General features: G+C 45.4%; 1 protein-coding gene across 1 annotated transcript in view; it reads right to left on the minus strand.

Annotated features, from left to right (window-relative positions):
* Nucleotides 1-315: 315 nt before the first annotated feature.
* Nucleotides 316-12,633, minus strand: part of SLC51A (solute carrier family 51 subunit alpha) — a 45,212-nt gene continuing 32,894 nt past the window's right edge. The window contains exon 9 of the mRNA XM_040428405.1: nucleotides 316-2,057. Within this exon, the coding sequence (XP_040284339.1) occupies nucleotides 1,942-2,057 (116 nt within the window). The 3' untranslated portion in view covers nucleotides 316-1,941. The remainder of the gene's footprint in view (nucleotides 2,058-12,633) is intronic.

Consider the following 12,633-nt stretch of genomic DNA (forward strand, 5'->3'; position numbering starts at 1 on the left):
ACAGTAAGGCCCTGGATAAGGCTACTTTCACACTTGAGGCAGCAGGGTCCGGCAGGCTGTTCCAGCGGGGGAACAGCCTGCCAGATCCGTGCTAACGCTATCCCACCGTGCCGCCGGAAGTCCACTCCGACCCCGTTCACTATAATAGGGGCGGGCCGGATGTCCGGCTGCAGCACGGCAAACATGCAGAGAGGCGACCGGACAAAAACTACAGCACGCTGCAGTTTTTGTCCGGCAGCCTCTTGGCTTGTTCGCCGTGCTTCGGCCGGACCTCCGGCCCACCCCTATTATAGTGAATGGAGCTGGAGTGGACCTCCAGCGGCGCGGTGGGCTAGCATTAGCACTGATCCGGCAGGCTGTTCCCCCGCTGGAACAGCCTGCCGGACACTGCTGCAAGTGTGAAATTAGCCTAAGTAGAAAAGTGTTTCATATGATGCAGCATAGTACAAGACTATGATTAGGGTACAACTAAATGTTAACAAAAAAATATATATATATATATATATATATATTTTATGAGAAGAATAATGACAGACATTTATGTAAAAATAGAAGTTGTGGTTTATAACATTTATACCGTATACGGTATATCCTGTGAGTAACCAAAGATCATGTATGGTGATAAAAAAAAAAACAGTACTTGAGAAATGAGGTTGCAGTCCATAGTTCGGAGGTATATATCTGGTATTTTCAGTTATAATTTGTGTACTGCGGAACAGTTCTTCATTCTTTTATGCCTTAAGGGGGTATTTCGGTTGAAACAAGCTATCTTTCCTCTATCCACAGGATAAGGAAAAAATATTAGATCATGGGGGGTCCAACTGCTAAGTCCCTCACCAATCACAAGTATGGGAGCCTTGTACCCTGCGTGGCCAACTGAATTGAATGAAGCGGCAGGTTGGACACGCGCACTGCATCTCCATTCATCTCTATGAGACAGCCAGAAATAGCAGTGCACTGTACCCAGCCAAGGCTGTCCCATAGAGATGAACAGAGCTGCAGTGCATAGACCTGCCACATCATTCATTTTGGGGCCCTGCAGGCTACAGGGTCTCCTTTCTTTTGATTAGTGGGAACCAGTGGTCAGTGGCATACATAGAGAAGTAAAGGACCCATAGCAAGGATCAAACCAGGCCCCACACACAGGACAGAAGGGTTTCCTTTAGAGGGTAGAGTCCTGACCAAGTTTTCACCCCAGTAGAAGAAGAGATAATCCCAACTGGGCCCCATCTTGCCCTGGGCCCTATAGCAGTTGCATGGTCTGCCACTATGGTAGTTTCGCCCCTGCTTGTGGTCAGACCCCTACCAATCCAATAGTTATCCCCTATCCTGTGGACAGGAGATAACTTGTTACAAGCAGAATACCCCTTCAAGTCCACATATTTTAGTGTTTCAATGGTCTTTTGGACATATAGTAGTTGTAGACTAAGGGCTCATGCACACGACCGTTTGTCGACCGGGCCCGTATTGCGACCCGCAAACAGCCGTTCCGCAATATATACGGGCCCCGGCTGTTTTGCACCGCATGACGGGAACCCATTCACTTGAATCGGTCCATAATCCAGAAGGTCTGCTACGGAACGGAGGCACAGGTTTCTCTCTGTGCCTCCGCACCGCAAAAGAGTAGTGCATGCACTGCTTTTTTGCAGTGTCGACAGATCAGTGACCCATTCAAATTGAATGGGACTGGAATCTGGATCCATCTACAGAATCCACACGGATGTTGCCGATGCAATGGGGACCACAAATTGAACGCAACGGCCGTGTGCATGAACCTAATTCTGAGTTTAACATTGCAAACACTCCCAAGAAAATTTGCAGTTAGGGTGTTCACCGCTGAATATAAAAAAAATGATGTTATCTTTGGTATGGCATACTGATATATAGGTATGCATAAATGCACAGAATATGTTGGAGGACTGACTATACAGGATGTCTGAATCACGCAGACTGTGTTTTTATCTTGTACCCTGCTTCTTCATCCTTCTTCCTATATGCATTTCGAGCCATTATTGTCAATATAAATGTCTCTATAATTAGCAGATGGTAGTGCATCACTGCAAAAAGACAAAAACAGAAAGTAAGTACTATGTACTACAAAACCACAGATGTGTTATAGTAAATGAATGCCAATGTACAGTCATTAAGCTGTATGCAATAACTTCACCTATGTGGGGAATGCTCCTCAAATGTCTTCTCCTCGTACAAATTCCTCTACTGTACTGTATTGGGGCACATGTATGGCAACTTGCAGACAGGTTGTGATGTAAATTTGAATTTCTAAATGGTGCATGCACATAATATATGTTTATACAGCTTCTGGCTGCCAGTTTCTTCAAGTTTTTCAAATGTCAAATATATACCATATTTTTCGCTTTATAAAATGCACCTGATTATAAGAAAGACGCAACTAGGTTTTAGAGGAGGAAAATCAGATTATTATTTTTTTCATCAGACCTCAGATCAAGCTCCCCAAATCAGACCACCAATCTTAATCAGACCTCAGATTAGACCCCCAATCTTCATCAGACCTCAGATCTGGCTCCCCAAATCAGGTGCTGATTCCAGGTGATGGGTATTATTCAATCAAATGGGCATGTCTCTTACCTGTGTATAAAATAGAGGTTTTTAAGTTTACTTGTTTGTCTTGATGATGGGCTAAGATGTTATAGCCCGAAACGTGTCACAGCAAAGTGTCCAATTTGATGTCGGATTTTATGGAAGTCGAATAAAGCATTTTTATTAAGAAGAGCTGGAATCCATTGTTTTTTCATATTTTGCACCTGACTCAGTCCGGGTCTGATTTTCCGTGCTCCACTGGGAGGTGGCAGGTGAGAGCTGCAGTGATTTCCCTTTCACCTGGCAATCAGGACCCTTGCATTGTGGGGAACGGAAGAAGACCAGGGACCGGTGAGTATAGCCAACACTAGCAGCTCTACAGTCATTGCTCCTCCTGCAAACTAATGAGCGCTTTCATAATGGAAGCGCTCATTAATATTTGCTTTATAAGATGCAGCGCCATTTTTCAACTGATTTTGAGGAAATAAAAGTACATCCTATAAAGCGAAAAATATGGTACTTTTTAAGAATGTGGCAGATTTATTAAAACAGTTTGATAACATTTGTGTAATATTTAAATATGACATATCACCTATCCTGACTTGTCTTTTTTAATAGATGCTTGTATTCCCCATGTAATACCAATTCTGGAACACCTATTCTTATTACTCTATAATGTTCAATTCCTGCTAGAAATTATAAGTAAATTGCTAGCAGATTACAATAAAGACGTTTACAGACGGTGTCACCAGTTGGGGGTGTGTCCCTGCACAATATGACACTGGCAACAATGATCGGATAATGTCAAGTGTATAACAAGATATATAGTGGTCCTTCCCCTTTAATTTCTTGTAATGTAAATCGTTAGAGATGTCTGATACCTGGCTGCGTTCCTGAAGCATAAAGTAACTGTACATGCGTTCTGACATTTAGATGGGGCTAAATGCTGTGTAATAAGGAGCTCAGCTCTATTGAAGACATCTTTAGGGAATGATGTGTCTTGCTACTATCACCTCCCTTTGTATCATATGGGCGTCGGCCAAGTGCCATGTTGGGCACTGGTCAATAGGAGCTGGCTCATTTGTTGACAACTCTGGATCACTGTTACTTTGCTCTACATGTTATCTTTTTGTATGTTTGTATATATATATATTTTATCATAGTTTAGTAGACTCTTTATAATCCTACGTCGTGTTAAAGAGGAAACCCCAAAATGCACATTCTATTCCAAATCAAAACATGAAGAAAAATATATCAAATTTGTGTTACTCTAAGAAAAGTGAATATTAGACTGTTCAAAAAAATAGTAATGTTTGTATTCTTTTTTACAAACTCAAACATTCACTATATAAACTGAAAAATGTTTGAAGATTTTGCTTTCCCTTGAATCACAACTAATATTTAGTTGTATAACCGCTGTTTCTGAGAACTGCTGTACATCTGTGTTACATGGAGTCAACCAACGTCTGGCCCCTGTGAACAGGTATTCCAGCCCAGGATGATTGGGCTACATTCCACAGTTCTTCTCTATTTCTTGGTTTTGCCTCAGAAACTGCATTTTTGATGTCACCCCACAAGTTTTCTATTGGATTAAGATCCAGGAATTGGGCTGACTCCTCCATAACGTCAATCTTTTTGGTCTGGAACCAAGATGTTGCACGTTTACTGGTGTGTTTGGGGTCTTGTCTTGTTGGAACACCCATTTCAAGGGCATTTTCTCTTCAGCATAAGGCAGCATGACCTCTTCAAGTATTCTGATGTATTCAAGCTGATCCATGATCCCTGGTATGCGATAGGCCCAATACCATAGTATGAGAAACATCCCCATATCATGATGCTTGCGCCACCATGCTTCACTGTCTTTACAGTGTACTGTGGCTTGAATTCAGTGTTTGGGGGGTCGTCTGACAAACTGTCTCCGGCACCAGACCCAAAAAGAACAATCTTACTTTATCAGTCCACAAAATGTCTCTTTAGGCCAGTCAATGTGCTCTTTGGCAAATGCTAACCTCTTCTGCACATGTCTTTTTTCCAACAGTGGGACTTTGCGGGGGCTTCTTGCAGATAGCTTGGCTTCACATAGGCGTCTTCTAATTGTAACAAGACTCACAGGTAACTTTAGACCTTCTTTGATCTTCCTGGAGCTGATTGTTGGCTGAGTCCTTGCTATTTTGGCTATTCTTCTATCCATTCAAATGGTAGTTTTTCGCTTTCTTCCACGTCTTTCAGGTTTTGGTTGCCATTTTAAAGCGTTTACGATCATTTTAGCTGAGCAGCCTATCATTTTCTGCACTTCTTTATATGTTTTCCCCTCTCCAATCAACTTTTTAATCAAGGTATGCTGTTCTTCTCAACAATGTCTGGAACGACCCATGTTCCTCAGAATTTCAGAGAGAAATGCACTGTAACCAGCATGTACAATATTTGCTGCCTTCCTTCCTTAAATAAGGTCAATAATTGCCACCTGTTTTTCAAAGAATGAATGACCTCACTCATTGAACTCCACACTGCTATTATTTTGAACATGCCCCTTTCAATTAGTGATTCAATTACACAGAATCATGCATGTCATGACTGTTGGGTCTGTTGGATTTCTAGTACTCTACTACACCTGCTAGTAAATTATTTGCCATGTAGAAATATAATTTCTACCAAAAACAGTGATTGATCAGGTTAGTGATGTCTGACTGCTATTATTTTGAACACAACTGTATAGTTTATGGGAAAAGATTCTGTAAAAACTGTAATTTAATCATTTATATCGCTGATTTTTTGGAACCCTGTGAATAGCTATTGGTACAGGGAGAAGGGGTTATCTGTGACTGACAACTACTTATACCAATTACTGATAACACCTCCCTTCTGTACCGATAGCTGCTTACAGGAGCTGGAAACAGCAGAGATATAAATGCTTAAATTACAAGTTTTACTGAATTTGTTCCCACAAAACTATATATCTATCTGCTCAGCTTCTCCTGCTCTATAAGATTGTGCTTTCAGATTGCACTGCATTTTGTGGTGACAGGTCCTCTTTAAGTCTATTTTTCCCCGAATCTTAGATACAGTCAGGCAGTGCAGGAACACCCCCAACTGGTAACAACTGGATCTTCAGTGCAAACTGCTAGCAATTCGTTCATAACTTCTAGCAGGAACAATAGAGGAATGGTGCAACAAAGAGTCATAAGAATAGATGCCAGAACTGTTATTACATGAGGAATGTGTAACACCCCAGACTTGTGTTCCGAAACTCTTTTACCCCGCTACAACCTGTTAAGAGCTTTCACCTTGTCATCTTGTGTAATCTCACATAATTTTCTCACAAATGTGCATTGAAAGCCTTGTTAAATGTATATTGTTGTCATTCTACATGTTCACCAGCAGGTGGCAGCAAGGTTCTGGCAAGGACTTAATTCAGTTTAGTGTTTCTGAGCTGGAATAGTTCATTCCGGTTCAGCTCCCCCCCTCTGTGAGCAAAGTGGGCTACGCCCATTTCCTGCAGCATGGGAAGGGAAGGAAGTTAAAGAGGACCTTTCATTACAATATAAAATCTAAACTAAGGATACAGACATGGAGCGCGGCGCCCAGGGATCTCCCTGCACTTACTATTATCCCTGGGCGCCGCTGCGTTCTCCCGGTATAGGCTCCGGTATCTTCAGATTTTCGGCTCAACTGGGAGGAGCCTGCTCTAGTTCTCCTGGGTGTCTCCTTCTCCCAGGCTGTAGCGCTGGGCCAATCGCAGCACTCAGCTCATAGCCTGGGAGAAAAAACCTCTCAGGTTATGAGCTGAGCGCTGCGATTGGCCAGCACTACAGCCTGGGAGAAGGAGACGCCCAGGAGAACTAGAGCAGGCTCCTCCCAGTTGAGCCAAAAATCTGAAGATACCGGAGCCTATACCGGGAGAACGGAGTGGCGCCCAGGGATAATAGTAAGTGCAGGGAGATCCTCTTTAAGTTAGTGTGCCAGCCACCCCTGCTAGGGAAAAGCTGTGCATGTAGGAGCTCCCAGATATAGGGATCCAAAGCCAGGATCTTGTCTCGGCTGAGACAATTGATCATCATCCCCAGCCTGAGCTTTGCAGCCTCAGCTGGAAGAAGCAAACAGACAACTCCAGTTCCAGGAAGAAGCATACCCTGAGACAATAGCTGTGAGTAAAATCCAGAAACCCCAGGAGAAGCCATTCCTCCTCAGCTAGTCAGTCCCCAGACAGCAGAAGATAGAAAGCACAGAAGTCAAATTCCTGCCACAATTTAGAGCTACTAAGCAGACGTCTTTTCCTGCAAAGCTCCAGGTACATGATAAAGCAGAAGATATATTCCTGCCACACTTTGCCAATACCTGCTGGGACCAAAGACTAATGCTGTATCTTGCTTGGATGAAAGCTACAACCAGTAAAGACAAGGTTACCAAAGGTCTGGATCTCAATTACTGCTGCAAATCCCTCTATTACTCCTACTAGCACCACACTCAATTTATTGCAAGTGAGCCAGGATCCAGGAGTCCAGCCGTGCCCAGGTAGGAGACACCGTTGACACCATTTACCACTACCATACAGAGACATTACACCACTCTGGCATTCCTAACCTGGTACGTGAGTTACATCCTTATAGGGCCCTGCAATAGTACCCTGCGCACGCTGCAATTGGCGTCACAAACAAAACTATAGACTGTCACCTACACCCGACCCAGCCATTGCATATTTTGGCGTCAAGAGTGCATACCCCGGTCCAGCTCATTGCAAATGCAAGCAGTTACTAAACAGACATGACAGGGGAGGTGACATGTCCTCTTTAAAACTTTAATGTGCATGCCTGACAAAAAAAAGTTATCGTTTTAAATTCAAAATGTAAAAATTTAGTTCATGTGTAGTAGATTTCACACCATCTTTAAAGGGAATCTGTCATATCCAAAAAATCCCCAAAACGACAGTAAGAGTCCAGTTAGGTAATTAGTCTCTTCATACTTAATGTGGTTGTGCAGGCAGTATATATTGATGAACTGTCCTCAGGACTTGTAGATACACTACCCTGCCACACCACAGGAGACTACGGGTAGTGTAATGAAGAGGAAGCAGCGTTCGCATGGACAGACGTCTCCTCTTCAAACAGCTGATCGGTGGGGGTGCCGGGTGTGAGACCCCCGCGGATCAGATATTGATGACCTATCCTGATGAAAGGTCATCAATATAAACAGCAGGACAACCCCTTTAGGGCTCATTCACATGACCGTATGAATGAGTCCACATGGGTGCAGAGTCAATCAGCACACCTTGTGCTGTCCGCATCCGTAGTTCCATTCCGCGACCCCGCAAAAAAGATAGAGCATGTCCTATTCTTGTCAGTGATTGTGTTCAAGAATAGGCATTTTCTATGATAGTGGGGGCCATGTGCGGTCCGCAAATAGCAGAATGCACATGGGCCGGTATTCGTGTTTTGCGGATCAGCAATTTGCGTACTGCAAAACACTATGGTCGTGTGAATGTAGCCTTAATTGTATACCAACGATTGCGGACAAGAATAGCCTTTTTCTATGATAGTGGAGGCCATGTGCGGTCCGCAAATTGTGGAACGCATACAGGCCGGTATCCATGTTTTGCGGATACACAATTTGTGGACCGCAAAACACTACAGTCGTGTGAATGTAGCCTTAATTGTATACCAGCGCTGTGCTCCCACAAGCTAGCAATAACATGTATGGAGAGTTCAGGAAACCTTTTAATCCATTATATTGCTAATTTGTGGGAGCAGAATGCAAATGAGTATGAAGGTACAAATTGCATAATTGGAGTCAACGTCATTTACGTAGTATACCATTTACTCAAGTTTGGGGGTGTTTTGGAGCTGACAGACAGGTTTGTCAACCGTCCATAAAAACTTCTGCTGTCTGTAGTGCTGGCAGAAAAAAACCTGTCCTTAAGAATATTTGACCTTATTTTTGCAGCAAGCACTGCGCATCTGTAACATCCCGGAGTATGTCACTAAACTCTTTCTCCCCGCTACAACATGTTAGGTGTATATTTATTGTCATCTTGTGTAATCTAACATTGCATTCTTAATTATATGTATTTTCTAGGCCTGTTTTATATATTTTGCTGTAATTTTCATGTTCACCAGCAGGTGGCAGCAATACGTTTAGCAGGACATTAGTTTAGTATATCTAGATTGGAATAGTTCATTCCAGTCTAGCTCCTCCCTCTTTCAGGAGGTGTGGAATGTTCCTACATCCTGCCTCATGGGGAGGAGAAGGAAGTTTAGTTAGTGTACCAGCCCCCCTGCTTGGGGAAGGCTGTGCTGGTAGGAGCTCCCAGAAATAGGGATCCCAACCTAGGATCCAGCCTCGGCTGAGGCCAAAGATCCCTCTTCCCAGACTGAGCCCTCAGCCTCAGCTGGTTGATAAGCAAGCAGCACCTCCAGTACTACAGATCTCCAGGAAGAAACATTCCCTGCAAGCAGAACTGTGAGTAACAGATCCAGAGACCAGGAGAAGCCAAATTCCTCCTCAGCTAGTCAGGCCCACACCAAGCAGAAGATAGATACCTGCCAGATTCACTAGGCATATGATAAGAAGCAGAATATATATTGATTCCTGCCACATATTGCCAATACCTGCTGGGACCCAAGACTATTGCTGTACTCGTATGGATTATGCTGCATTAAGTAAAGACAAGTTGGATTATATCACCAGTCTGGATCTCATTCCTTATTATCAAAGTTCCTCAATTACTCCTACTAACAACACTCAATTTATTGCAAGTGAGTCAGGATCCAGGAGTCCAGCCGTACCCAGGTAGGAGACACCGTTGACACTACATAGAGACATTATCCCCACTCTGGCATTCCTCACCTGGTACGTGAGTTATATCATCTTAAAGGGCCCTGAGACTATAATCTGCGCACATTGCAATTGGCGTCACGAACAAAAACTATTAATATTGTGCATCAGTCCCAATCCGGCTTACTGCATATTTTGGCGTCACTGTGAACAGGATCGGATTGAATTGTGTGCCATCCCTGTCCAACAGAACCGGATCCAATTGTGTGTTAAAACGGATCCCATAGCATGTCTCACAGTATTGCAGGAGCTGCAGCTTGTGCCAAAACCTTGAAAAGTGACTTTATTGCTGTATTGCTATGCCAGAAAGCGCTAAACGTGCGCTCCAGCATAACAAGAGTTAATTCGCCATATTCGCTAAAATGGCGCTTCTTCTTCATGCTCAGAAGCGGGAAAAGACAAGAACGCCCTCTCAAGAGCGCGAAATTGCCGAATACGCACCCCAGAAGCGGGAAAAACTTTGCAATGCCCTCTCAAGAGTGCGAAGATGTCGAATACGCCCCCCTGGAAGCGGGAAAACCTAAAGACTGCCCCAGTGAACTTTCTATTGTGAGCCGAGGGAATGAAGACTCCTCCCTCTGGGCTCCACCCTCAGATCTGGCAGTTCGATTATTCCAAGAGGCAGCGATGGCATACCCACGTCCCAAATGGAACCAGATGTCCATCGGCGGAGAGCCTGTGTACGAGTACCCTTTGCAGATCCAGGTCTCCCAGCTACTCAAGCGACGCGGACCATCTATCTTTGGCACCAGTCCGGAGGCAGTGGATCCCTCTCTGGACAAAGAACCTGCGCCACCTACCTTGGCCAGCATCCCCGAAGTTCTGGAAGAGGCCGCGGTCGACACCCCGGTCCCTGCAAAGACAGAACCGGACTTGATTGAGTTCCCGGAGGCCGCATATCCCTCCTCCAAGTCAAGTGCCCCCGCGGAAGACTACGTATCAGTACAGATGGGCGCTGACATGAAACCTGTTCCCGCGGAGGACGCCGCTGACGTCGCCACGCCAGCTATGGACGAACCTGCAGTTCAGACGGCACTTGGAGCTCCAGATGGCGACCAGGAGGCACTGGTACCGGCCGCCCGGCCGCAACTACAGGTAGGAGCTGCCGCGCTCCCTGAGGCCCCGGCCCGGTCCGTGTCTGCCCCTGCACCACGCCCTGCGACCCCCGCAACTGCCACCAGGCCTAGGCCTGCACCGCTACCGTCACCTACTGGTGCGGCGGAGGCTGCTGGCATATCCACTCCGCCGCCCAGCTCCACTTCCAGCAAGCTCAAGAGCATGAACCCTGAGGTCCCTCACGAGATTACCGCTTTTGCCCAGACAGCCTGGGAATATAAATCAGCCGTCGAGGAGTGGGTGAAGCAAGTGATAGATGACCCCCAGCCAGGGGATCCCACATTAATCAGGAGAACCGGAACCGTTCAGTGGTTCTCCGTGAAACGAGGAGTCGGGTTCTTACAAGATAACTACTCCGGTACAGAAATATTTGTGGGCCGTCGCTCGGTCAAGCGACACTACGTGCCCCAGGCCCGACACAACTTATATGTGGGAGATCAAGTCAAGTATACTCCCATGCGCTCCATACAAGGCCCATTCGCTGCCGGAGTCACGTTGCTGGACAAGCCGCTCACCCCTGCCGTCGTCCCAGAGACCTGCCAGGAAGATCCAGGCTCTGCGGGCAGGGTGAGGAGTCTCCAAGAAACCCCCGATGGCCGCATGCCCTTTAGGGAGCAGCCACCTGAGCCAGCACTGCTCATACCAGATTTGGCCGCACCACCAACCCTGAGGGTAGGACAGATAAATAATTCAGTCCTCACGTTCAACCCCAAGGTGCAGCCCTACATCCTCCCATGGAAGCAGCCACAAACACCTGCTTCAACTCTTCCTGAGCCCCTTCAGCCAGAGGTTCTGAGCCCCTCTGTGCCGGCTGGAGATTCCGGGCTAAGACGTGTGACTGCCGCGTTTTCCAGGCTGTTAGCACAGCCAGTACCTGTAGCAACCAATAGAGGGCAGTGGCGCACCACAACCGCAGCTACCATGAGTTACCACCAGAGGCAGGAGCGTCCCCTCATGCGATTTAGCAGTTCCAGCAGTGAGGAGGATATGGATACCTTCCTCTAATGGGTGTCTTACTACAAAAGTGACATTTGGGAGCCACTCCGTGGACTGATTCCTGACGGGTGAGGACCTGTTGGCTTTATGTGTTTTAACGTTTTTATGTTTCAGGTTGCCTGGTTAGTCCTCACCCTGATGGTCATGCTCAGTAAGGACTCCCCCCATCAGTACTTAACCCCCTCATGTCCAAGTTCATTGTTTTATCCCCTTTCTCAGATTACTTGATAACCTTGTGCTCTTAAACATTTTATATCTCCCTGGATTACAATTAACTTTTTTTATCTCCGTGGATTACAAGTGACTTTTATCAGTTTCCAGAGGATTCTACAACTTTAAGCATTTCCAGGAAAAAGGACTCAAGTTATTGTTGAGCCTATCCTTGCACTAATAAATTGCACTATTTTATAAAAAGGTTTTATTGCAACATAAAAGCTTGCACCCAAGGAAAAGACTCAAACGTGATACCTAAGCTCTTTGTGATGTCCTATTTAATATTATTGCACTAGTACCAGTTTACATGTTATATAACGTTTAAGATAACATGCCCATTGTGTGTATTATCCTTCTAGATGCCGCAATGTGAATTTATGCACTGTTTGTGATGTTTGCACTTACCATTGCACGTAACTTAAAATGTAGCAACTTACTTTTGTATGCTGTATTTTACAGCTCTTGTTCTCTCCCCCCTTTATACGGACTGTCTTCATACGGAAACTGAATACTAATGGCCTACACCCGGTGATATATACCCATAGGTACCCTGGGTAGGACCAAGTGGTAAGTCCAGGCAGATCCAGTAGTTACACAGGTACCCCTGCTGCTTCGGGAATCGTTAGAAGCCCTAGGCTGCTCCTTCCCCCTTGTTAAATGTTCGGGATTGTTCCCATCCTGAGGTGTCTCATTTCCAGGAGATCCATGGCACCGTACTGCCCTCCTCCTGTGACATTGCCAGAAGTATACGGAGACGATAAATACCTCCCCTTCTGAGCCATTTGCCTAAGGTAAGGCGCCTCAAGCCTTAGAGCCACATATTCTAGCTACCCCACAGTCATCATAGTGATCGTGCTACAAGCCAAATTTCTTCAGGCTATGGTGCAGGGAAGGGAATACAGGATAAAGCCACCCTTTCAT

This window comes from Bufo bufo, chromosome 4 (assembly GCF_905171765.1).
Source record: "Bufo bufo chromosome 4, aBufBuf1.1, whole genome shotgun sequence".
NCBI lineage: Eukaryota > Metazoa > Chordata > Amphibia > Anura > Bufonidae > Bufo > Bufo bufo.